Source organism: Pipistrellus hanaki (genome assembly GCF_964339955.1).
Source record: "Pipistrellus hanaki genome assembly, chromosome: X".
NCBI classification, from domain to species: Eukaryota; Metazoa; Chordata; class Mammalia; order Chiroptera; family Vespertilionidae; genus Pipistrellus; species Pipistrellus hanaki.
In genome coordinates, this window is record NC_140524.1 from 98469513 (window position 1) to 98495914 (window position 26402).

At 38.3% G+C, this 26402-nt stretch overlaps 1 protein-coding gene across 2 annotated transcripts in view; it reads right to left on the reverse strand.

Moving 5' to 3' along the window:
• BMX (BMX non-receptor tyrosine kinase) overlaps nt 1–26101 on the reverse strand; it is a 45852-nt gene extending 19751 nt beyond the window's left edge. The window contains exons 1-10 of one of the 2 annotated variants that reach the window (XM_084869836.1): nt 25891–26101; nt 19722–19868; nt 18344–18448; nt 16509–16590; nt 13916–14035; nt 11451–11515; nt 7151–7326; nt 1996–2061; nt 1286–1339; nt 900–954 (exon numbers count right to left, since the gene is read on the reverse strand). In XM_084869836.1, coding sequence (XP_084725962.1) covers nt 900–954; nt 1286–1339; nt 1996–2061; nt 7151–7326; nt 11451–11515; nt 13916–14035; nt 16509–16590; nt 18344–18448; nt 19722–19868; nt 25891–25893 — 873 coding nt within the window. In that variant the 5' untranslated portion in view covers nt 25894–26101. Of the gene's footprint in view, nt 1–899; nt 955–1285; nt 1340–1995; nt 2065–7150; nt 7327–11450; nt 11516–13915; nt 14036–16508; nt 16591–18343; nt 18449–19721; nt 19869–25890 lie in introns of both variants that reach the window. The other variant, XM_084869835.1, reaches the window with a different exon arrangement.
• Nucleotides 26102–26402: the final 301 nt, after the last annotated feature.

Here is a 26402-nt window from a genome sequence, read left to right on the forward strand (position 1 = left end):
AGGGGGCCCACAGTGTCGCTTCTTTCTTTTCTCAGTTTCTTTCCAGATCTACCCTGTGTGTTTCAACTCTTTCTTACCAGTTAACTTTGAATACTCCCTGATAATTTTCTCTGTTTTGTATTTATGTAAGCCTAATGTTTTAATCTTTCAGAAATGAAATCTAAATGCACATGTCATCATATCATACTCTTGAAAGTTTTAAAAAACTAAAGGTGTAGAACAAATCTTTTAGTTCTACGCTCAATTTGTCTTTCTTAAGAACTTGTGTTAATTCTAAACAAATTCACATTCAGAAAGAGTAAATAAAAAACAAAGATTGTGTTAAAATACCAAGTTAGTGAAGTCCCCTCCCACATTGATTCTTGGCTGGGCCATGTGACTTGTTTTGGCCAATGGGACATTAGCAAACATGAAAAAAACAGAGACTTGATAATGTTTGCACTGAACTGTAGGGCTCATCCTCTTCAACCATTGCCTTGAGATTACCATGCTGTAAGGAAGCCCAATTTAGCCACATGGAGAAGAACCATGGCATCCAGGTTGATTGCCTCAGCTAATCCCAACCCACCCCCCCCTTCCCCGCCAGTGACTGCATCCACATGAGAGACACTATACCAAACCTGCATAAAAACTGCTGACTCAGCTTAATCACTTGCAGAATTATGAGAAATTATGAATGTTGTTGTTTGAAGCCATTACATTTTGAAGTGACTTATTACACAAATAGATAATGGGAACAGAGGAAGTGGCTATATGTGAAGGGCATGGTAACCTATAGGCTGGAAAACCAACACTATGATGATGTGATGCCTAATTAGCACTAAGGTTTCTGTAAGAAGTGCATTACCCAACAATAGAAAGACATTCTTAGGTGCTATTTTAAAGACCAGATTATTTACCTTTTGTCTCAGTAACTGTTCAGCTTGTGACCTGGAGATGTTACCTGCAAACCAGCTGCAATAGGAAAGAATTCAATATTTGACAATTAGTAATGTTTAATTGCATAATTTGTCATCTAGCTTTCTAATCTGTAAATTGAGACATTGGCCTAGATCAGGGATTTTCAAACCTGGCTGCTCCAGAGAATCACCTGGGGAACTTTTCAGAAATATAGATTTTTGAATCTCCACCCCCCAAATTATGATTCTGGATAGGGCCTGTATATCTTTAAATTTAATTGGGCTGGCATTTAAGAACCTTTGGCCTCCTTCTAGGTGATCTCTGCAATACAACAGAAACATCTCCGTCTAGTTGTAGAGGTACACAGAGAAATTTCCAAACTCACTCATAGTCATCCAGGTTTTCCTCTTCTTCAGATGAACTTGACTCAGTGAATCCCCTTAAGAAGAGAAGAATCAAAATGAATTTTAAGAAGCACCAAGAAATGATCTGAGTATCTAGCAGTACAATATCAAATCCCACCCTGCTTTCATCCATGCAAACGAAATGTAGACTATTAGGTTTCCCTTTGTGTACTTGGGAAGGTATCAGCAAGGTGAAGAGAGAGTGACTCAGAAACTGAGTTCATGCTCAGTTTAATGAGAAAATGGCTGTTTGATACAAGAACTCTCCAGGAAGGTGGATTTCATCGAGCCTTTCAGAAAAGTGGGCTCATGAAATAGATGAAGATACCTTCAGGGACAGCTGTAGTATAAAGTTAAAAAACATCTCAGGTTGTGTATAGAACTATTCTTAGTATTCAACTCTAGGTTATTTTTCTTCCTGCTAGAGATGCCTGAGCCAGGCATATTAGTGTTCATGTTAACATCAGTGTGCATCACCAATGATGCAAGTGAAAAATCAGAATGAGGGTAATGGTAACCCACAAGTTATCAAGTCATACCAATTTAAGGGTTCAGAGAAGCGAACTACATAGATTTGGGGGTTTTACTTTAAACGTAAAGTGTAGTTGCAAAATTATTTCAAATTTGGTTAGTTTTCTTGCAGATGAAAATAAATCCCCAGTGTGTAAAGGACTATCTAAATTTGACATACCATGAAATTTTTGAGGTACCGTGATTCACATTTTTTTCTCTTTGGTTTCTGAATGCAAAATCTTCACTGCTATAAAAAAAGGAGGTACATTTCATAAATTTATATTTATTTCTAAGTGTTAAATGACAAAAGTAATTTTGTTAGATATGCTTTAACTTTATTAAACATTGCAACCCAGGTGTTTCACTTGGTTTGGAAATTTAAGCTAATGAGTGATTTTTACATTTCTGTCCTTGCAGGGTCTCCAATAAAAAGCAGTAGTTTGACAGTACTCATAGACAAAAGCAAATTGTTCATAATGGCTCATATTGGCCCCAAACAATAGGACGTTTGGATTAATAAATTATCTTTACCGATTTTGTCCTGCTTTTCTTAGAGATATATGCAAGCATTGCATCACATCCATGTTGAAAATAGGTTATTTTTTTTCTTTTCTGTTGTGATTGGAATTAAAAGTCTTGAAAATACTAAACTTTTAACTCCATGTGGACACAGATGGATCAGCAAGATTTTTATCATCCTCTATCATCCATCCTTTTCTCTTTCATTTTGGGTGTTAAACAGAACATGAGGACTTCTCTAAGTTCAAAGTCTGTTTTACTTGGAATGTAATACCTATTTCCTGTTTGCCTTCATATCCCAGGCTCTTATTCAAAAATCACACTTCATAACTGACAAGTTTTCTTAACAAGGAAATGTCCCTCTGGCTCCATTTCCAGGAGTGCCTCCCTCTCCGCCTTCCCAAACATCCTTGCTCACTAGCATAGCTTTTTCACTTCATCTCTTCAGAAGAAAATGGATATTTAAAAAGCTAAAAATATAGTTAAAATTTTCAACTGAATTTTTTTAATTAAAAAGTTTGTCCATATAATGGATTGCTATATAGACATTCAAAATAGTGAGGTAGGTTGCACAGCAACACTAATGTACCGTACACTTAATAATGACTAAAATGGTAAAATTTGTTATGTTGTACCATAATTACATTTTTTAAATTAAAAATTAAGTATATCTTCATGTAGGCAAATGGGAAAAATGTCTAAGATGTTAGGTAAATAGAGCAAGTGGCAAAGAAAACTCCATGGTAAGAACCTGATTTTTTAATTATATATAGTAAGAACCTGATTTTTTAATCATATATATATATATATATATATATATATATATATATATATATATGGCAACATGCATCAAAAACATTTTAGGGGACTATACATTGAAGAGTCTACAATGTTTAAATGCTTTAATTAGAGCATGGATTATTTTACTACTCAGAAAAACAAAGAGTAAAAAGCAGCTCAGGCTAAAACAGTATGAATGACAGAAATGTTAGATGTACTTATAATAATTGAGAATCATGACTGTATTTTTACAATTCAAGCTCCATGAAGAGCATTTAGTCATTATTATAATTCATCCATAGGGGATGCAATGCTGTTCATGCTAAGAAAATTAATTAATCCTTTGGTCAGATAGCTAGTTTCCTGAAGTTCTAGGGAAAAACCTATAGTTGGGACCATATCTTGGGTGCAAAAGCTAAGGGTGTGTCAAAAAACTCAGTAACCAAGATAAACAGTGTTTTCACAAAATATTTTAAAATAAAAATTAATGCAAACATTTATGATGAACAAAATGCCAACATTTTAAATAAAGCTAGGATCTGGCAATCTTTGAGTTGGTAGCTGTGCAGCAACCCCATGTGAATCAATAGTGTTGACTACTTATTTGAATACTGGTCAGTCCGTTTCACTGCACACCCCCCTCGATGAATCACTTGGGTCTCTGGCAGGGAGGGACCTGGCACAAAGTTGATAAGACATTCACCCTCCTTGAATCTGGGCTTATTGTCTCCTTCTAAGAACACTAGGCTTTAGGCAAATAAATGTAATTTCTGTCCTCAGACACCAGCCATAGATGAATACACTTGGATTCAATCTCTACTTTGGAATGAAAGATACCATGACTTGTTATACTGAAGAAAATAGCAAGAACACATTTATGTCCTTTCAAGTTGCATAGAGCCCCTATGGCTGCACATTAGTACACTGAGGCTTTTTCTTTAGGTAAAAATGGTGAAGATGGAAAGAATAAAACAATAAAAGGACAAAGGAGAACACAAAAGAGATACACTGTGAGTCAGAGAGATTCTCTGCATGCTTTGTGGAGAAATACAAACATCAGTACCCTGGAGGGATGCTATTAACTGGGTGACAAGATGTCAGACAGTGAATAGTATGATGGGGAAGAAATATAAGGAAGCACATAAGGAAGGGTAGTCAGTTTAGCGAGCATCAAGTGTGGGGCTGACTTGGTACTAAACCCCAGTGATATATACAGTTTAGGTACTGTCTTCAAGGTAGTTTCAATTTTGGCTTTAGGTAGCCTCTCTTTAAAAACATGACGAGACTGAGAGAAATCAAGATGGTGGCATAGGTAATCACCTATACTTGATATCTCTCACAACCACACCAAAACCACAACTAAAGGGCAGGACAACTACCACCCAGAACCACAGGAAAGCTGGCTGAGAGGAAGTTCCACAACTAGAGAGGTGAAGAAAGCTCATTGAGACCGGTAAGAGGTGCGGAGGCACCAAAAGTGCTGCACCTGGATGTGATGCTTTTTAAACCAGGAAGAAGATACAAGCTCCTGACTGCTCTGAACTCCAGTTCCTGATGAAACTCTGAGGGACCCAGGCACATTCGAGGAGAAACTGGACTGTCTGGCATTGGAAAGGAACAGGAAGGCGGATTACTCTTAGAGGTGCTTGCAGGTATCATTGTTCCTGCAAGAGGGCATGGGACTTGGAGAACTAGGGATTTCTCAGGTTCAGGGCAGCCATTGTTATTTGCTCCGCCCTGGTGATTCCCACAGACCCCCCCACCCTACCGATCATTTGCATATGAATTGCCTGTTTTTCACCTAAAACAAACTGCAGCTGGGTCTGAGAGCCCCAGAGATTCCAGAAGAAGGTCCACTACCTGGCAGCAGCAGCGGCCTTGCTTTACAGCTGGGCCTCATCTGGGCACTTCCAAACCCCATAAAAAGAGGAGGAATCTGCAGATGTCTCTGTAGCTCCTGCTGGGCAGCCTCAGACAGTGGCTGACCTTGCATCTTCTTGGAGATCCAAGAGCCAGTGTACCCAGTGGTCAAAGTGAGACCATATTGGATTACAACTCTTCACATTCATAAGAGATGTCAGGGGGCAGACTCAGTGAGCACCAAAGCCCTACTGAAGTAAGTCCTGCCCCATAAGGGTGGATTCTGTGAAACAGATCTTCCAGTGTAGACACAGCTGGTCATCTCAGACAATTGGCCTGGAGGTTAATTCCCCCCAGTGATACCAACAGCAATCAAGAGTTAGCTACAACAAGACTGTGCATACAGCCCACTGAGGGGTGCACCAAGAACATCCACCGTGGTGACTGGGGAGGCTGAGACACTGGGCCCTATAAGATACCAACCACACAAGGCCACTCTATTAACTCACGGAGACTTAGCAGCTACCCAGTACATAGAAACAAACACAGGAAAGCAGCCAAAATACAGAGACAAAGAAGTCACAAATGAAAGAAATAGATGAAAGCAAAATACTGGATATAGAGCTCAAAACCACAGTTATAAGGTTCCTCAAGAATCTTCTAGAAACCTCTGAGAATTTAGTCAGACCTTCAAAGATATAAAAAAGGACCAATCAAATTAAACATACACTGACTGAAATAGAGAATAATATACAGAGATCCAACAGCAGAGTAGAGGATCCCAAGAATTAAGTCAAAGATTTGAAATACAAAGAAGCAAGAAACGCGGAACCAGAAAAGCAAAAAGCAAAAGGAATCCAAAAGTATGAAGATAGTGTAAGGAGCCTCTGGGACAACTTAAAGCGTACCAGCATCTGAATTATGGGGGTTCCAGAAGAAGAGAGAGAGCAAGATATTGAAAACCTTTTTGAAGAAATAATGACAGAAAACTTCCCATACCTGGTGAAAGAAATAGACTTACAAGTCCAGGAAGCACAGAGAACCCCAAAGAAGAGGAACCTAAAGAGGACCATATCAAGACACATCATAATTAAAATGCAAAGACAAAAGACAAAGAAAGAATCTTAAAAGCAATAAGAGAAAAACAGTTACCTACAAGGGAGTATGCATATCACTGTCAGCTGATTTCTCAACAGAAACTATGCAGGCCAAAAGGGAGTTGCAAGAAATATACAAAGTGATGAATAGCAAGAACCTACAACCAAGATTATTCTACCCAGCAAAGTTATCATTCAGAATTGAAGGTCAGATAAAGAGCTTCACAGACAAGAAAAAGCTAAAGGAGTCCATCACCACCAAATCAGTATTATATGAAATGCTGAAGGGTATTCTCTAAGAAGAGGAAGAAAAAGGTAAAGATAAAAATTATGAACAACAAAGTGACAACAAATACATATTTGTCAACAAGTGAATCTAAAAAAATAAAGTGAATAAAAAATATGAAGAACAGAATAAACTAGTGAATATAATAGAATCAGGGGCATAGAAAGGGAATGGACTGACAATTCTCAGCAGGAAGAGGGTGTGGGGGTGTGGGAAGAGATTGGACAAAAATATTACACCTATGGATGAGGACATTGGGGGGTGGGAAGGGCAAGGGAAGGGATGGGAACCGGGTGGAGGGGATCTATGTGGGGAGAGGGGATAGAGGAACAACTATAATAATCTGAACAATAAAGATTTATTTTAAAAAAAACACACATACAACAACATGAGGAGACTAATAACATCCTCAAGATTCAAGCTTGAAATTCTACTTGTCATTTGGCCAGTGATGCCCAAGCACTTTATAAGTCAGCCCAGTCTAAACTCTCTTCATAAAAAGGACATAATTTAAATATTCTGAGTTCTGGAGTGTGGGGTTATTAGGAGGTAAGGGGAAAGAAAGAATATGAAATAAAATTCTCAAGTATTACTTAGATCATTAGATTGGATAGACTAAATGGAAATACTGTGCTGCTCAGTCCCAGTGGTGCTTCTGGCTCAAACAGTGAACATTTTGTAACAGGACAAGCCTATCTCAAGCCTGTGTCATCCTTTGAGACTGAGGTCCAAGGCAGTGGTTTAATGTTTGTTCTACCTGATGGGCAACCAGACTGAGAGCTGAGGTTTACCTTTTCAGTTTTCTTACTTGCCACCAGTCAGGGCAATCTTCCCTTGGAACATACGGCATATTGACGTTTGGCTGTGAGTCATAGTTTTTCTTTGAGTCACTGTCATACTGGACTAGAACGGTACTTGAAGATGGTTCATCCATTTTGAAAATAGGAACTGCTCGAGGAATCTTCAGCTTTGGAGGATAATATATATTAATAGATCACAGTGAAACACACTCACAGATTCATGTATCAGGAACTAACAACCAAGGTATATCAGGTTTTAAATTAAAAAGGAAGGAAGTTAAGAGTGAAGGAAGGCAGGAAGGAGGGAGAGAGGAAAGAAGGGAGCAAAGGGGAAAAGAGAAAACAAAAGACAAAGAAATAGAATGAAAGCAAAAAGAGGAATGAGGTAGTAATATAACAGAAACTGTCAACTTTGCTGGTTGGAGTTTGAAGTGGTAGAACCATATTGAAAAGCTGTTTACAGAATCTACTAAAGCTGGGCATGCACATGCCCTATGATCTAGATTAGAAAGTCTATATACATACCCAACAAGGAAATCAAAATACATATAAAAGAATGCTTATAGTAGAATTATTTAAGTTAAATAAAACTGGAAATTACCTAAATTTTATCAGGATAAAATATTAAAGATATTGTGGTTATAGTGGGCTAAATAATGTTCTCCCAAAGATGTTCATGTCCTGGTCCCTGGAATCTGTGAATATGTTACCTTACATGATAAGAGGGACTTTGTAAATGTGATTGATTTAGGGATCTTGTAGTGGAGAGATTATCCTGGGTTATTGGGGTAGGTCCAATTTTATTATCAAAAGGGCCCTTATAAGAGAAAGTCAAGAAAGTCAGAGATTAAGAGAAAATATGTGTATGGAAGCTGAGATCAGAAGGAAAGAGAAGATGCTACCCTCCTGGCGTTGAAGATGGAAGAACGGTTCAGGAACCAAGAAACACAGGTAGTCTCTAGAAGCTGGAATAGATTTCCCCCTAAAATCTCCAGGAGGAACACAGCTATGTGGACCCATTTTAGATTTCTGATCTTCAGAACTACAAAAGAATAATTTTGTGTTGCTTAAAATCACTAAATTTGTGGTGATTTGTTATAACAGCAGTAAGAAACTAATACAGTGAGTTCTGGCCAGTTTTCTCAGTGGTTAGAATGTTGGCCCATACAACAAAATGTTGCAGGTTTGATTCCCAGTCAAGGGCACATATCTGGGCTGCAGGATTGCTCGCCAACCCCCCACCCCCAGGATGGGTCTCACTTGAAAGGCAACCGATCTATGTGTCTCTCTTAACCCCATCTCTCTCTCTCTCTCTCTCTCTCTCTCTCTCTCTCTCTCTCTCTCTCTCTCTCTCTCTCTCTCTCTTCTCTCTCTCTGAAAAGCAATGGGAAAAATATCCTCAGGTGAGGATTAATAACAACAACAAAAAGAAACTAATACAGTGGCATATTTACACACTGGAATTCTATATGGCAATGAGAATAAATTATAACCACATAATAAAAAATGAGAAAATTTTATAAATTGAACAAAAGAAGACAGACAAAAAAATAACTATATGATTCCACTTACATAAAGGTTCAAAGCAGGCAAATAATCCATAATGCCATAAATCAGGCTATTGATTACTGTTGGTAGAATGTAGTAACTGAAAGGAAGCACAAGGGTACGTACCCCTAGGGTTCTGTGATGTTCTGTTTCTTAATGTGAATGTGGGTTATAAAGATGTGTTCGGTTTATAAAACTTTATCAAACTGAACATATTTAGGACTTGTATACTTTTTTTAAGTGCATGTTATACTTCATTTAGAAATTTCCATTTTACATATATACAATGAATTTTTATTTTTCCACACTTTATTTTACTTTTTTCCAGGGCGTAGCATCCTGGAAAATTTAGTTATTCAGGACACTGCAATTTATGAGCTTGGGGTGGTTATTTTCAAAGACAAATGCAGTGGAAAGTTCCCTAGACAGAATAGGGAACAGAATAGCTAGAAAGCAAATTTTAATTTTTGTCATCTCAGTAAGTCCTCTACTGAATACTCTAATAACAATGAAACAAAGGAAAACATACTTTTCATAATACTCTCTCTGATCCCTGACCCCTAGGGCAGCTTATAATCAAAACAGACTTTGGTCACTGATTTGCGTGACTGATAATTTTCAACACGTTTCCCAAAGAATTCCTTGTCCTACACTAGATGCAATGATGTCTGGCTCCTAAATTAGACTCTGCTCTTAGTTGTGTTTAAAACAAACTTTATTGGAATATAATTTATATACCATAAAATTCACTTTTTATACGTGTAGAATTCAGTGACTTTTAGTAAGTTTATTCAGTTGGGCAACTATCCCTACAATCCAGTCTGAGCACATTACTATCACCCTAGTGTCCATTTATAGGCAATCCCCATTCCCACCCTGTCCTCAGGCAATCACTAATTGACTTCCTGTCTCTATAAACTTGCTTAGTCTGGACATTGCTCTTAGTGTTTCATTAGGCAGTAATGTTAAGCTTCAGGACTGGAGCATGCATCCAAGACAAAACAGCAATATCACTGATAACAAAACACACACCCAAACCTTAATAATTGTATTAGTTTCCTGAGGACTGCCCTAACAACTTAGTGCAAATTTGGTGGGTTAAAGCAACAGTCCGTCACAATTCTGGAGGTTAGAAGTCCAAAATCAAGGCTTCAGCATGACCATGCTCCCTTGAAAAGCTCTAGGAGAGAATCTTTGCTCGCCTCTTTCAGCTTCTGGTGGTTCTAGACGTTCTTTGCTTTGTGACAGGGTGACTGCAATATCTTTCTAGGTCTTTAAATGGCTGCCTTCTCTGTGTAACTCTATGTCCTCTCACCTTGGAAGGATAACAGCCCTTGAATTTATGGACCATCCTAATCCAGTATGATCTCAGCTTGGTCCTTAACTAATTACATCTGCAAATAACCTGTGTAGATCACAATCTGAAATTCTGGGTGAACATGAAATTTGGGGGACCTAATTCAATTTTTGTCCATGTTGGTTCACAAAATAATTATATTGTTTTTACTTAGAAAGATAGAAGTAGTGTGTGTGAATGTGTGAGAATGAAAAGAAGTATCCAAAACAACATAGAGCTGATGGGTGGCTGGAGATGCACCCTTAATTTCAGATGAGCTTCCAGACAATCACTGGGAGGCCATTTTATGTCTCTCTTGGCACTTGAGGAGGCTGCTGCCCTCCTGGGAAAACTAAAAGCAGGAGACTATGGTTAGGAACTCAAGAAAGCAGAGCACAAAAGAGAGCAACAACCTGTATTGTGAGAGCAAGCTGCATACAGTTTCACTAAGTAAAGCATCCAAGGTTTTGTTTGTTTTTCTGGAAGCCAACTTCACCCCTGGGAGAGGGCTAACTGGAAGCCATCTTGAAATCTCCGCTCAAAATTGGTGAATTGACCCAGCAGAAAAGTTGGGGGCTAAAATCCCAAGAGCTAAGGGTCAAAACATTTCCTCTGTCATAAAACTACATATTTTCAGTGGGAAATCCGTAAGTCTCCCATAAGATAAAGAATCAGCATTGGAAAAGCCACCACTACCAAAGCATGATGCACCAATCATATATGACTGTCTCTTTTTCAGGAGACCTGCTCTTCTAGGGCCCCAACCCTGAAAAGGTCAGAAACTTCAGCCCCTCCATGAGCCTTTCCCTAAAGCAGGCTGTTCTCTGATGCAGACTTGAGCTAGGTGAAGGAGAAGTTTTAACTTGGAAAGATATTCAAAGTTGTGTGACTATCGCATTGGATGGGACAATTAGAGGCTGTTTTCATGACTACTGGTACTTGGGAGAATTTATATTACCTGAGAGTGACTAGAAGAAAACCCTCCAAGGGGATTTGAAAGGAAAATGGAGAGAAAAAATTTTGTTTTCTGCTAGTGCTCTAGGTGGTCCCATTCCTTCACCAGAATTGCATGATGCAGTCTTGGCCATGATAGTGGTAGTTCAGGAATGATAGCTAGTAACAGCTGCCTGTTATATGTGATGCTATCTCCCACATGCTCCATTTCAGAGACTATTTATGTGCTTACAGGTTAGAAAAAGGCCCTGTTATTAAATATAAAAATAAAAAATGGTAAATTGTTCTGTATTTGAATTTACTATTTGATATTGCCATTGCTATTGATGATGGCTCAGTTTCTCTCTCTTTGTTGGCAGTTTGAAAGAAGCCCATATTTTCTAGCCTTGAATCTGGCAACTCTTGATTTATTTACTATACCCTGATCATGGGAAAAACTAAATGGTGACTTACCATTCTGTCTGGGAAGGTGGGAACTCTTAGTTTCTCTTCCTTTATTGCAATGTGCAGATCAGCATCTAAAAAATAGAACCAAGTAATATCAGAAGTAACTTTAAATAAAACAAAGCAAAACATCTAATGTTATGATTCAAAGGAATAGCTTATGTAAGAAATACTGGAGATTAAATAAATTTCGACACAAAATCTTGAGTTATTGTTGTTTTCCTGTATAACACCCAAGTAAAGCACCACTCATCCACCATTTCAGTACTCTCCCAAAATAGATAAGAGAGTCAAGTTCCTCTAAATCCTAAAAACTATTTATTTATACTAAATTTCCACCTTGTATTTGAGTACTATATAGCTAATTGCTTAGGAAGGACCCATGACCCTAGGATTCAGAATTCACGTCTGATTCATCTTTAATTGACTCACACAAGATGCTTAGAAATAGATGATTTATAAATGAACAAACCTGTTTTATTTATTTTTCTATTCTTAAGATAATTGTTGGTTTATCTTTCTACCCACACATATAGGTAGATATCCAGGCGGTGAGTGTGAAGTCATTATATGCCTTATCAATGGGGTGGCCATGTGATTTATTGACCATACTGGAACACTCCTGACTTTTGGCTTTTGATATAATTATACCAGGTCACCAGCTGCAGAATGAGACTGTCCCAAACAAACTGGGGTGTATAGTCAACTTTTTCCTAGGACACGTACCCTGGAAAGAGGGTGATCCAGGGCATTTTGGAGACAGAAGGAAGCAAAGACACTCATCACTTCCTTTCTGTGCCCATGGGGCTTTCCTATAATTCAGCAAAGGATTCCAGAGAGTAAATTATTCTTGGGCATATAGACAATATTACAGCTGCTTGTGAGACAGAATACTTCTATATTCTGTAGTTTCTTCAGAGGCTGGGAAAGAGCCTGTGGCACCTAGAACACATGGCAGGTGGCATCCAGCTGGAGCCTAGGCAGATAATCCAAAGGCAATGCTTTCTCTTGGCTTTCTCCCGATCTTCCCCTGGGAGTTAGGGCAAGGTCAGAATTGGAATTCGTCCTGCTGGGTAATGATATCAGACCATGGACAGAATAACTGGGGGAAATGATTAATGCTGTAAGGAGACATTATTCTTTAGTCCCTCATAGTGGAGGGAAAATCCACATACAGTAAATTCTGAATAGCTATTGATAATTAAATCACCACAATTCAAGAGTATAAAGGGCAACGTGATCCCATTAAGATGAATAAATATTCATTGTGCAGTCTACTTGAAATGGAAAACACAATGCAAATTCATTGATTTTGTTGTAAAATGACCAGCAGTAACATTAACATAATTGTCAGGTGTCAATACTGTTATGAAGTGAATGTGGATAACATTCCATATGTCTCTGTGTGTTAGAATTTATGAAGTTTTATCACACCGTTGATCTCATTCAATTCTTTAAAGTCATTGTAATCCAAGCAAATTTTATTCAGGCTGCTAAAACTGTTTTTATTTATTGACAACTTCATGCCATGAAACAATGGCAAACTAAAATATATAACACTGTCTCATCTAAGTATCCTGGTGAAGGAATGGGACTTAAGGGCACAAGAAGAAAATAACATAATTCTCTCCCTCCATTATCCCTTCAAAACCACTCCGTGTGCTTCCTTTTCTGTTCCTACATAAAGTCTCAGGTAGATTTCTCTAGGAATAGAACCCTTTACTACCTCTTCTGATGTTATTAAGAAGCCAACAAACATGTAGAGTAGGGGTGTCAAACTCCATCAGAGAAGAGGCCAAAATCTAAAATCCAGCCTAAATCGCGGGCCGAATGGTTTACTGAACAGTCATAAACTGACAATGTCATAAACTGACAGCGGAGTGCAGTGATGACAGCGCGGTGCGGGCCACATTGCAAGGCCTGGCGGGCTGGATTTGGCCCGCGGGCCTTGTGTTTGACACATGTGATGTAGAGGATGGCAAACCACTTTAAAAATATATATTAAAACTTGGCCACCCATCATTTTGTTATATATGGTGATTAATAGTTTTACTTAAATTTTATCCGTTGCCATATTTTAAAAGGTAATTTTTTTTTCAGTTTATGGTTTAATTTATGAACCATGGAGAGATGGTCACCATGTTCTATCTCTTTGGAGTTTATCTTTAAAAAAAGAATTATAGGAGGGAATAAACAGCTCCTTGCTTGAATTAGGATTCAAATTTGAAAAATATTCCTCATCGAGTAAAAGAATGACAGATGTTCATATTGTTATTATTTTAATAAACATTACTCAACTGACCCTAGAATGAGACTTCATTTTCCAGATAGCATCTGTGAGGCTGAAATTTCATGATGCCAATCCATCTGGCACACATTGTTTTCCTGAACTGGCGAGCTGTTTTGGCTTGTGGCAGATTTGCCTAATGGGGCACCATCTACCCAGGACCCACCCAATAGAGGGGTCACCTTACATGCTTCCCAGAGAGTACATCCCGGGGCCGCTTTGCAGCTCTGCTGGCAGCACAGGAACTTCCCGTCCACAAAGAACCCACTGTGGTACTTGATCAGCAGGTGGGGGTTACCCCTTATCTCTGGGGTGCAGGCAGGAAGAAAACACATTCAGTTAGTACTGTTATCAAAGAACAATGAAAACATCATTTTTGCCAGCAACCAGGGTAGGAGCAAATGGCTCCCAAAAGATATGTCTTTCACTTAGAAGTTAAAAAGCACCCCCCCAAAAAAAAAATCTAACCATGTATATGGTAAGAACAACACAATAACTATATCAGTCTTTAAAAATAACTAGTAGAAAATGCATATTGATACAAGATCAGCTTGTGTAGGATTTTAGAAATACATCCATAAAGGAAGTAAGCGTGTTATAGCACATGCATGGTGTGCTCTTGTAGCAGAAAGAGGCTGGAGGGTAGGACTAGATATTAGGAAAAAGAAAGAAAGGTTGTAATAAGCATATACATTCCACCCACTTTTTATTTTGAAACATTCCAAACATACAGAAAAGTAGCAAGAATAGTATAATGAATGTCCATATACTCTACCCAGATTCAATTTTTAACCATTTGCCACATTTGCTTTCTCTCTCTCTCTCTCTCAATATATATATACACACACATATATATATATACACATACATACATACATATATACATTGATACCTATAGCTCTATATCTATTTAGATTTTATTCTTTTATTTTTTAATTCTTTATATTGTTAAAAGTATTACATAAGTCTCCCTTTTCCCCATTGACCTCTCCCCAGCTGTCTCCACCCTCCAGCACATTATATGTAGACTTTAAATCATTGTTATATTTGCTTGACCATCTGAGAGCAAGTACAGATACTATGACCTTAGTAATGTCACTCACAAATACTTCAGCATGTAACTTCTGTTAACAAGTATTACATGCCTTTATATAACCACAATGAAATGACCAAATTCAGGAAGTTTAACACATATACAATACTATTACTTAATATATATTTCATATTCAATTTTTTCTCATTGTCCCAATAATATCCTTTATAATCATTCATTTTCTTCTGGTCGAGGATCCAATCCAGAATCATGGCATTTAGTTATCTAGTTTCCCTTGATATAGAAGTTTTTCATTTTATTGTTCATGACTTTGAACTGTTTACACTAAGAAATTAATGGTTTATGGGGTTACTTTTCTAGGAATATGTACATATTTTAAAAGCCATAGAAATAGGACAAAGAAATCCAAAGAAATGACATTGTAAGAGTGAAATATGGTGTCTACAGCAAGCTAGTGCCTCTCGAAACAGCAGAGAAATCTACAAGGCCTTAATAGAGAATAGTTCAAGAAGAAACTCTAGATGGGGAGGGTTGGTTCTACATGCGGCTTCAACTCTTTCCATCTTGATTTTTTATTCATCTTAAGGACTTATTTTGATCCCAAGGGAATTCTGCTACGCCTTTACAACCCTGACTGAAGGAAGTGTATGGAGAGAATAATAACCACTTAGCTGGGTTATTGAGAAACTGTATGTAAAGCGTCCAGCACAGTGTTTGGCTCAGAGTAGGTGTTCACTTAGTTTAACTCAGCTCAGCTTACCTGAAAAGGCTGCATTAAAAGAAACGTCGCTGCCCAGTGGGCATGGCTCAGTGGTTGAGCATTGACCTATGAACCAGGAGGTCACAGGTTCGATTCCCTGTTAGGGCACATGCCCGGGGTTACAGGCTTGATCCCCAGTAGGGGGCATGCAGGAGGCACCTGATCCATGGTTCTCTCTAATCATGGATGTTTTTGGCTCTCCCTCTCCCTTCCTCTCTGAAATCAATAAAAATATATTTTTTAAAAGAAACATCAATAAGTGCTAATGAGACTTAAAAATAAATTATAGAAACCACAGAAAACAAAAGGAGTTAAGTTTTAAAACACTAGTTTCTGACCTTGAGATTTTCCAGCAGCCTAACATATATACTGTATTGGTTAAAAAGTTGGATTTGGGTAATTGAATTATGAGTTCCCCATTGCTAGGTATGTGACATTGGCCATGTCTCTTTAACTTCACTTAGCTGAAAAAATGGAGACTAGTATGACCCATTTTCACAGAGTTGTCAAGAGGGTTACCTAAGAAAAATGTTTTCCAAGTACTTGATACAGTTGCTGGCAAATGATAAGTGCCTAGTAAGTGTTACCTATAACTTTATACAAACAACCAAAGTACAGTAACTATAGGACCTGACGCAACCCCAAAAGGACCTAGACTAGACTTTGCCCTGGAAAGGCAAGCAAAGTGGGTGGGGAGCAGGTGGCCTGGCTTCCTCCAAACTGCCGGGAAGGACAATAGCCAGCACTGTGCAGGGCAGGGAAGGGGCAAGAGGGTATCTGATACCCAAGCTTCCTCTCTGTAACAATGAGAATGCAAAATGAGGACAAGCACGGCATGTTCTCTGAGGCTGGTAGGAAAATCAGTAGATTCTGTCTTGGCATTGAGTCCTTTTACTGTCATGTGTTTCTTCCACCAACCCTCAAAAGAACTCAATTGATGACTCCCTTTGATGACTTTGAAATTACCATTTTGTAATGCTTTCAACCATTGACTTCGGCTCTCTTCATTTGATGCATAGACATAGAGAAGCCCATCTTTATAGACAATCTGGAAATGAAAAGATTGAGAGCATTAAGCTAGAATTGCATCACAGTTCACTATGGTGCAACTGTAAATTTTCTGTTATTCAAAAAAGACCTCGAGTTTGCTTATATAATTCCATTAGCTCTGGAATTAGGTAGAAAAAAATCTAATTATTTTTATCCTCCACCTTTCAATGTGTTTTATTCCAGACACCTCTTCACTTTAGAAAACCACAGCAGAGAATTAAAAAATTATAAAATGTTAGATATAACAGGTGTTTTAGTGTTCTCATCTACCCACCTACCCAATCCATGAATCCCTTTACAGCCAGTTGGAAAATGTTTAACTGCTGTATTCTTAAAAATACTTTCAGGCCCTATCTGGTTTGGATAGAGCGTCAGCCTGCAGACTAGAAGTTCCCAGGTTCAATTTCAGCCAAGGGCACATTCCTGGGTTGCGGACTCTATCCCCAGTAGGGGGCGTGCAAGAGGCAGCCAATCAATGATTCCCTCGCATCATTGATGTTTCCATATCTCTCCCCCTCTTCCTTCCTCTCTCAAATCAATAAAAAATATATTAAAAAATACTTTCAGGGAGCATTTCTACTATGCCATCCTCACCAATTTTAATATAGTCTCATCATTATATAGTTTATGCTTATAGTGAGTAAAAACATGTCTCCCTGGAACTTATTTCTCTGAGTCATGTCCCACTCTAACAATCTTCAGCATGTCATTTTTCTTTTTTCTTTTTTTAAATATATTTTATTGTTTTTTTTTTTTTTTTTTTTTACAGAGAAGAAGGGAGAGGGATAGAGAGTTAGAAACATCAATGAGAGAGCGAGACATCAATCAGCTGCCTCCTGCACACACACACACACACACACACACACACACACAAACACACACACCCCACTGGGAATGTGCCCACAGCCAAGGTACATGCCCTTGACTGGAATCGAACCTGGGACCTTTCAGTCCTCAGGCCGACGCTCTATCCACTGAGCCAAACCAGTTTTGGCCAGCACACTATTTTTCTATTCCTTAAGACACTTGTTTAAATGTTTGAGGATTACAATGTCTCCCAGATCCTTCTCTAGTTTATTCACTTTTGTGGAGGAAATAATACAGACGATTTGTTAAACACCAACTAGTTTGGAAGATCTTTCCTAGATGCTTTAATATTTTAATCCTATTTCAAATTTGTGAAAAAAATATGATTATGCCCATTTTTCAAGTGAGAAATAAACCAGAGAGAAACAGTATGTTGTCCATGGTTACACAAGTATAAGCAGTGGCTAGGATCCCTGTGGGCTCCAAAACCTGTGTCTCTTAAGTACTTCATATCCATGTGAGACAAATTTGAAGCATCTTCCATGAACACACACTCCCCGGGTTTCTCCCAAATGAGTAATGATCTTTTTTAAAGCAGGAAGTACAAATTGTTCAGCAATCAGATTATTTTATCTCAGTTTTGGCCGCAATTCTTTCATACTAGCACTAGGTATTCTGGACAATGGAAGGTTAGTCCATCTGCTTTTACATCAGAAAGATAACTATTCATGATGTAATAAAAGTAGGGCTTCACTTAATTCAAGCCACTTCCAAGGGTACTGTAGGCACACTCCCAACTCCTATCTAGAAGTGTTCCTAGTCTTGTCATTGTCCTAGTGAATCATTTTGCAACATCTTTATTTATCCCCACTATATTGAGTTCATAATAGAAAATATTAAAAAGAAGAGCCATCCATCCAATGGAATGTTGCCTCTCTCCTTACCTGAAATGGGTACTGTCTCTCCACAGGGGTCTGCTCCTCCAGATTGACTTTCTCCACACATCTGATGTTCTTAATATCAATTGATCCTTTTCTGCTACCTCTTTTCTGAATTAAAAAATATATACAACATATCTTGTGTGATACACAATGGTGCACAAAGAAAAACATAAACTTAAGGTTATGCTTGGAAGGAAGATTGGGAAATGGGGTGAGCATGTGAGACTCATTTGAATTCTTCTGTAATAGACAAAAATCCAATGATAGCAGAATATATTTTCAAGTGTAGACAAAAACTCATATATGCCTCCCAAAGCAAGTCTTTAAGCAGCACTTCATAATTTTGTTTGATAATCTTGAAACATTTTTCAAATCACCTACCATGTGGTTAATCTACTCAGGGAAGGTGGCTGGGAAGAGATCAACCAATGAACTTATGTGCATATATGCATAACCAGTGGACACAGACAATGGGTGGTGAGGGCCTGGAGGAGGGGGGGGGGTTGGGAGCATGCTGGAAGAGGTCATTGGGGGGGAAAGAGGGACTTCTGTAATACTTCCAGCAATAAAGATAAATAAATATGGGATAAAATATAAATATAGATAAATAAACAAAATAATAAAAATATTTAACTCCACAAAGCATCTTCATTTTGTTTCAATTTTATTACAGTATTTCAGTTTTTCTACTTTATAGAAATAGCCTGATTTTCAGCATTGTGTTACGTAGGATCTTTCACTTTCAGCACTATTTAAGGCCAGATAATTCTTTGTGGTGGAGGCTGTCCAGTGCATTATAAAATATTTAGCAGCATCCCTGGCCTTTACCCAGTGAAAGTCAGCAGCACACTATTCCCACCAATTATGGCAGCCAAAAATGTCCCCAACCATTGTTAAATGTCCCCTGGGGGGAAAAATCACCCACTGATTTGCAATTTGTCTTTATAAAGTTAGCCATTTTTTTTGTATGTATGTATGTTTGTTTTACAGAAAACAAATAAAAGGTTCGTTGCTTGGCTTCTCTGTCTCTCTATGACTTCCTTTTTTTCTTTATTGATTAAGGTGTTACATATGTGTCCTTATCCCCCCACTCATGCCCTCACCCCCTGGTGTTTGTGTCCATTGGTTAGGGTTATATGCATGCATACCAGTCCCTTGGTTGAGCTCTCCCTCTTACCCCCAAAAGTTAGCCAGTTTTAAAATCCTTTTTTCTTAAATTAATTACACCTTGGTTAAGAAAAGACAAATATGATAATTGAGTGAAAGTTGATCTTTACTGTGTAAGCTAAGAAACCTGATATTGTTTCATTATAATTAAGTACTTTGTGGAGCCTTAAGAAAAATAAATAGTCTAATAGCAATGAAATAAATAGGATCTCACCATTTTGTCGTATTCATAATAGGAGAGGTTTGTTTTGGTCAAAACAAAAAGCCGCTCTTTGTAATTATTTGGTGACATTTTCTTCTTTTGCTGTGATCTTTTGAGAAGAAGTTCTTCTAGAATGGATTTTGTATCCATACTGTCGTCCTAAATAAAATAATTAAAATGAGTATTTGCATCCTGTACCTAGGTTCTCTTTTATTTTCATAATTTTTATTCCACTATTTCATTTAAAGATACTAGAAATGATACAATTTTTAAAGTTAGATTTAAATTTATAGAGGAAAAGTAGCTAAGCAGGCTCTTAACACACACTTGCACATTTTTCCTACTGGTTTGGCTTTCACTTTCATAAATATGCTTAATTTTTATTGCATTTTACTCATCTTACTCCAGATCATACATTCACCATCTTCACACTATCCTCCAGATCACCTCATAAAAATTCTCCTTATTTCTTGCCCAGTCAGCATGGCTCAGTGACTGAGTGTCAACCTATGGAACAGCAGGTTATGGTTCCATTCCAGGTCAGGGTATGTGCCCAGGTTGGGGGAGGCAGCTAATTAGTGATTCTCGCTCATCACTGATGTTTCTCTCTCTCTCTCTCTCTCTCTCTCTCTCTCTCTCTCTCTCTCTCTCTCTCTCTCTCTCTCTCTCTCTCTTCCTCACTGAAATCCATAAAAATATATTTTAAAATATTCTTGTTTCTTGAGCATTCTATAGGCATTTGTTGAATTGAATTGTATAGAATCAAACTTTTAAAAATTGGAACTCTACACAGCTCACTATATCTGAAGTAATTGATCAACTGAAATTTCTCTCCATCAAAGTGACCAGTTGTTTGACTAAATTATCCAAAGTACTGTGAAACTCTGACATCATTTTAAATAACACCCACAGACCCTGATCGTGATCAAATCTCTAACACCAAGGACATGGGTTTACTTTTCAATATTTCCGAGAATAAAACACTTAACATTATATCAAAAGAGATTTTAAAAACTAAAAAATTGTACTTTATTAACGAAAAACACCATTTTTCTTCCCAAACCATGTAAAACATAAATATTTCCAGGAAATAAATTTATTAATCTGATCATGAAAAGTACTGGTCAGCAGTAGAGCACAAGAGAAACTGTCTTGTGTTCTTTGCTTTGTGAAATCACATCATTATTAGCAGTCATATGTCCACTAGTTACCATCTTTATTTTTTTATTGACAATCTGAAGGTAATTAACTTTACTCACCTTATGTTGGAGAGCCTTGAAGTGTGCTTTAACTTTAACTCTGAAGCTCTAAGCAAAATGTTACAGCTCTGAGGCCCCACCCCTCATATCCCCTCTGGTCATGTATTAGAAGATATTTGCATTCTATTTATCACTCTGGATCAGGAAGCACCCACATGGGCATTGCTTTGTCTGGATGGAGGCAGATGCCAAGTGAACCTGTCCAGTCATCAATGGGAACTTCTAACTGGCTCAGGAATATGGTGGGTCCACGATGGGAAGTGGGAAGAATGGGAGACTAAGAAACACAACTTGGCATTGAACAAACCATGGTCAGGCCCAGCCAGCTTCTGTCCTGACATGTACCATGCCACATCTACTTTTCACCTTTGTCTCTATTAGAAACTCTACACATATGCCTGTTCAGATAAGATGATTTTCTATACCCAGAGTCCCTGTCCAAAAGAGAATTTGCTAGAAGACTTGTTAAAAATGTGGAGGGAGGGCCTACTTTTTGTGAGTTAAAGTCCCCTTTTCGGCATCTTGTGGGGCAACTTTGCCTTTTACATTTGAAAATTGACTAAACGCAAAAAGAGAAAACTGTGAAAATTCTTGTCAATTATCTTTTATATTAGCAGCTAATACATTACTCCTCAAAGCAGAGTGCTGGCTAACTGGGTCTGGTTAGTAGAATAGAAAGGTTACTTTTCAAAAATTTTAGATGCTGAATCAATTTGTAACAGTAAGAACACTGTTTTGAAAATGTAAATCCCAGTGTCCAAAGTAGTACTCAGTCTTTCCCAGTACTGCATGATGATACACTTTTTTTTCATAGATCTTTCACATTCATCACATTAAAGATAGTGTAGGGGGAAAAGATAGTGTTGGGGGGAATTTTACCTAAAAAAAATAATATTGTGAGTCACAGAAATCACTGACAAATGGAATTCACAAAGTTGCTTCTGTCTATTGAAGGGAAGAACACTGAGTAGAAAGGAAGGTACCAAGTCCACAACACATTCTCTAATCTCCAAGGATTTATACATGTTGTTTTGTCTAAAGCAATAGAATTGATCAGGTTTCAACAAAATTGTTCGTCCTAAAATTCTGCCCTTTGTGAATTTGTTTTGGCTTTCATTTTTAAAATGGTGTGATATATGTTTGTTCTGCAAAGCCAAGAACTACAGACAAGCAAAAGGAAAAAAAAAATCAACATTTTCGTAAACATACCTTTAGTTTTTTTTCAAGTATATACACACATGTGTTTGTTTTTTTAAAAATGAGTTCACACCCTGGCCAGTGGCTCAGTTGGTTGGAGCATTATCCCATGCACCAAAAAGGTAAGATTCCCAGTCAGGGCACATACCTAGGTTTTGGGTTTGATCCCTGGTTGGGGCTTGTTCAGGAAGCAAACAGTTGATGTTCTCTCTCTCTCTCTCTCTCTCTCTCTCTCTCTCTCTCTCTCTCTCTCTCTCTCTCTCTCTCTCTCTCTCTCTCCTTCCCTCTATTTAAAAGGAACTCAATAAACATGTCCTTGGGGAAGGAAGGATGAAAAACCCCATGAGTTCACATACTGTATACTTATATATAGATCTGTAACCTGTTCTCATGTAACAAGCACTTGGAGCCACATGACTTTGAAGTCCTTCAAAATTCCATTCCTGAAATTAGACTCTCATTCTTCCCAAAAACCTTGAAGAATCCTGTTTAGGTGGCTCATACTTTTGTCATCTCCAGGTCAGTTTCCTCTAAGACAATACCTGGTTCCTGCTCAAGTTTGGACTTACCTTTCTTCTTCTATTTGCTTTTGTCTCTTTCTTGTATTTCTCTGTTCTTCTCTATTAGCCTAAATTTTAAATTGACATTTCTCCAGTCTCCCGTGGTTTAGGAGGTGATAATGAGTGATGACTAATTTTTAGAAATGCAATCTCTCTTGACTGGTATTAGGACAATAAGTCAACAGGGCTCAGGTATCATTGTTGACTCAAATGCCTGTCCAAAGACTCGCAAACATGGCTCCGTGTATCCTTACTTAAAGGAAATTCAGTTGGGAAGGTAAAAAACAAAATAAAACAAAAAAACCTTTCAAAATAAGATTAGATCTTAAAGCTTGTCTGTATTAACTAGAAATCTATTTCCATAGAGGAGCTGGTAGGATTTGGCTGGAACCATATTACCAGCTACATAAAATAGACATGTCAATTTGCCTGCCAAATAGCCCAAGCTTATTTCCATAAGCACATGAAACTAGAAAGAGATTAAAGTGCAGGGAGGATGGCAACATTTTTTAAAAAAAAAAACTTAACAGAAATCAATATAGTATTTTCTATAAGAAAGCCAGCAACCATTATATATCCTATAACATACATAAAGATGCATGCTGAATTTACATGACTTGGAATCACTAGAGTTATTAAGAATTTATGAGGAAATGATATCATGAGAGTAAGGAGCTCAACTCTGTAGGTCTATTCAGCACACTTGAATTTGAGCGTCCAGTGTGCTTGGAGTGACAATGATCAGGTTTGAGAGCTAGGTTTCACAGATGGTTAAGATGCAAAGTTGCTATGGGGTGGTAGATTTGGAAGGCTTGGAAGAGATGATAGTACTGTCATTTGTGAGCTGTGTCACCCTGACAAAGCCTCTTTCTTGCTAGCTACAGATGTCAGTTTTCTGATCTGTAAAATGAGATGGGCAACAGCTCTTTCACTTTATTTAACATAAATGAGAAATCTTATGTGAAAATACTAGGCACACTTTCGGCACCAAATCATGATTTAGAAAGAAGGTGGAAGGAAATAACTCACATGCTAAAGTGGAGTATGTTGTCTTTGCTATGTAAGGCTCAAGCAAGGGAAAAAAATTTCCTTAAGATAATCAAGAAAAATGTTATGGAACAGAGAACATTAAAATTGGACCTTGATGGATATGCATGATTGTAATAATAATCCTAGCTAACATTAAAGGAGGACTCACCATGTGGCAGGCACTACTTAAAGCACTTTAAAAAGATGCTTTCAGCCTGGCTGGCAAGGCTCAGTGGTTTAACCAAGAAGTCATGGGAAATTTAGAACCCTATGACAAACTTATCCTCAAATATTTGCCCCAGGCCAGGCCTGCTTATCTTCCTGCTTAATAACTGAACAAAATATGATGGTAAATTAAACAGGAACAAAAAGCTGAACTCAGAATCAGGTGAGTTGGTTCAAAGGATAGCTTTTAAGATGCTGGCTAAAGACAAATACCAGCTCCACTGAACCTGCCAAGTCACACTTTCACATGATGTTATGTAGGAGAGAGAGAGCTACAAGTGTCTTGGCATGATATAGACAGAAATCCTTTAACACTGACATGCAAGTTCTCAGCATTTTGAAATACCATCCATTAATTGCTCCAAAATGAAGTTATGAAACCAGATATTTTAAGAAGTTCATTTTTGCACAAAGAAGGTGAGAAGTCCAATGCCATTTTTGTTGGAGCTAAAATTTGCATTACATGTGAAATTCATATTTGGTGTCTAAGCCCTTCCTTCTTTTCAGCCACCTCTTTCCTTCTGCTCCCTTCCCTTTGCCAGGGCACTGCTCTAGGGACATTACTTACCAGAAAACCAAAATGTGATAGATCTACGTCCCAATACCTTATGCTGAATTAGTTTAACACATAGCACTGCTGAGGGAATACAGGTTGGTATGTGCAATAGCATCTAGCTCTGGTGGGTTCAAATCTCTGCTCTGTCTCCTTGCAACCTGGCATGTTACTAAACCCTGCTAAACCTCAGCTTCCCCTTCTTAAAGGGAGTGAAAAAAAATAACCACCTCACAGGGGTAGGAGGAGTCAAGAGAAAATGTCGGTAAGATGCCCAGCACACTAGTAGATGTTCCAGAAACCCATCATCACCCCATAGGCAGATTTTTAGAAGGTCCATAGCAAAGTTGAAAACAAAATGATCCTCATACCCTTACCACCAAGCTCCTGGGGATCGGAGATAAAGGGAGTCAGGAAGAGTCCCCATGCATTCGCTGGTCAATAAGTACCTGCTCTGCAGGTATGTTACAAGCCTTCAGCTCCGGAACTGGACCTTAAAATCAGGTTGCACCAGCCCCTTAGTGATTGTATTTGTGCCACCAGATTTCTTACAAACCAATGTAAGATGCTACTGAAAACGTACTCCATGGGCTAGCAATGTCAGCATCACCTGAGAGCTTCTTAGAAATGCAGAGTCTCAGTTCCCAACCCCGACCTACTACATTAGAATATGAATTTTACTGAGACCCTCAGGTGACCTGTGCGCATAGGAGATTTTGAAAAGCACTGCCCTAGACCACATTATAGCGTACTATTTTTTAAATCCAATGAAATCATCACAGTCCTCAACAATGTTCAAAACTATACAGATATAGGTACACCTCATCAGCTTAGGGTTCACCTCCCTCACATATTTTTATCTCCATCTAAAATACCCCTTAGTCTCTAATTTAGGGAGACTTCAGGAACCTAAGAACGAATATTTGTAGCTGAAATAAAATACAAACAAACAAAGAAAGAAGAATGAATGAATAGCATTTCTTTGCCTTTCAGAAGCAGTTATGAAGCCAATATGAAATCACGGAAAGGCAGTGCCCAAAAAATAGTGAGGAGAAAAATTAAAGGACATAACAGAAAGCCAAATGGAGCTAGTGGTGATATACACATAAAATGACAGGTTCCCTGAGCAAGATTCTGAACTGGTGAAGGGGAGGGTGGAGAGGGGTGGGAGACAGGAGAGAATAACAGTCCCATCCAAAGTCCCGGAGGAACCCCAGCAATTTAAAATTCCTAATTTTTGTACTTTTTAAAGTTGCCCCCCCCCCACATTTTGTGAACTCCAAGCTCTACAGCACCCATATTTGAACCTGTGTTCCTGTAGGATATGACATTGCATAGCTACTTGCCGCTAAACGTACCATTTTGTCTTGTTCCAATGCCCGGTCCGCCGCAGTGAAGTCAATCTGCTCTTGCAGGAATACAGCCTCAGCTGACCTCCTTCCAGCAGCAGCGAATTGTCTCACATTTTCCCTGCTGCCCGCTCAGAAATGGCTACATTACTCAGTGCCCCCGAAAGGTTTATTGTCCTGCAAGGCCTTACACAATCCCACAGGAAACCGCGCTCAACACTTAGCCAACACTTGTTGATCTGATTGAATGCAACAAAGACGGAGACAAAAGCATATTTCTTAAAGGTTCCAACTTTGATAACCAAGGCTCCTGCTTTTCCCAGGCAGCTCTTGGGTACATGTGATAACCCTGCCTTTGTTTATAGAACTTGAGGCTGGAAAGGACAAGAAAATATTTCTGCAAAACCCCACTCTGACTCTGACTTCTCTCACATGAGTCAGGAAACCATGAGGTAACGCCAAAGTGTACAGAGGATAAGCAATGAAAATTTCAACTCAACATTGGATAAAGGGAGGTGCTT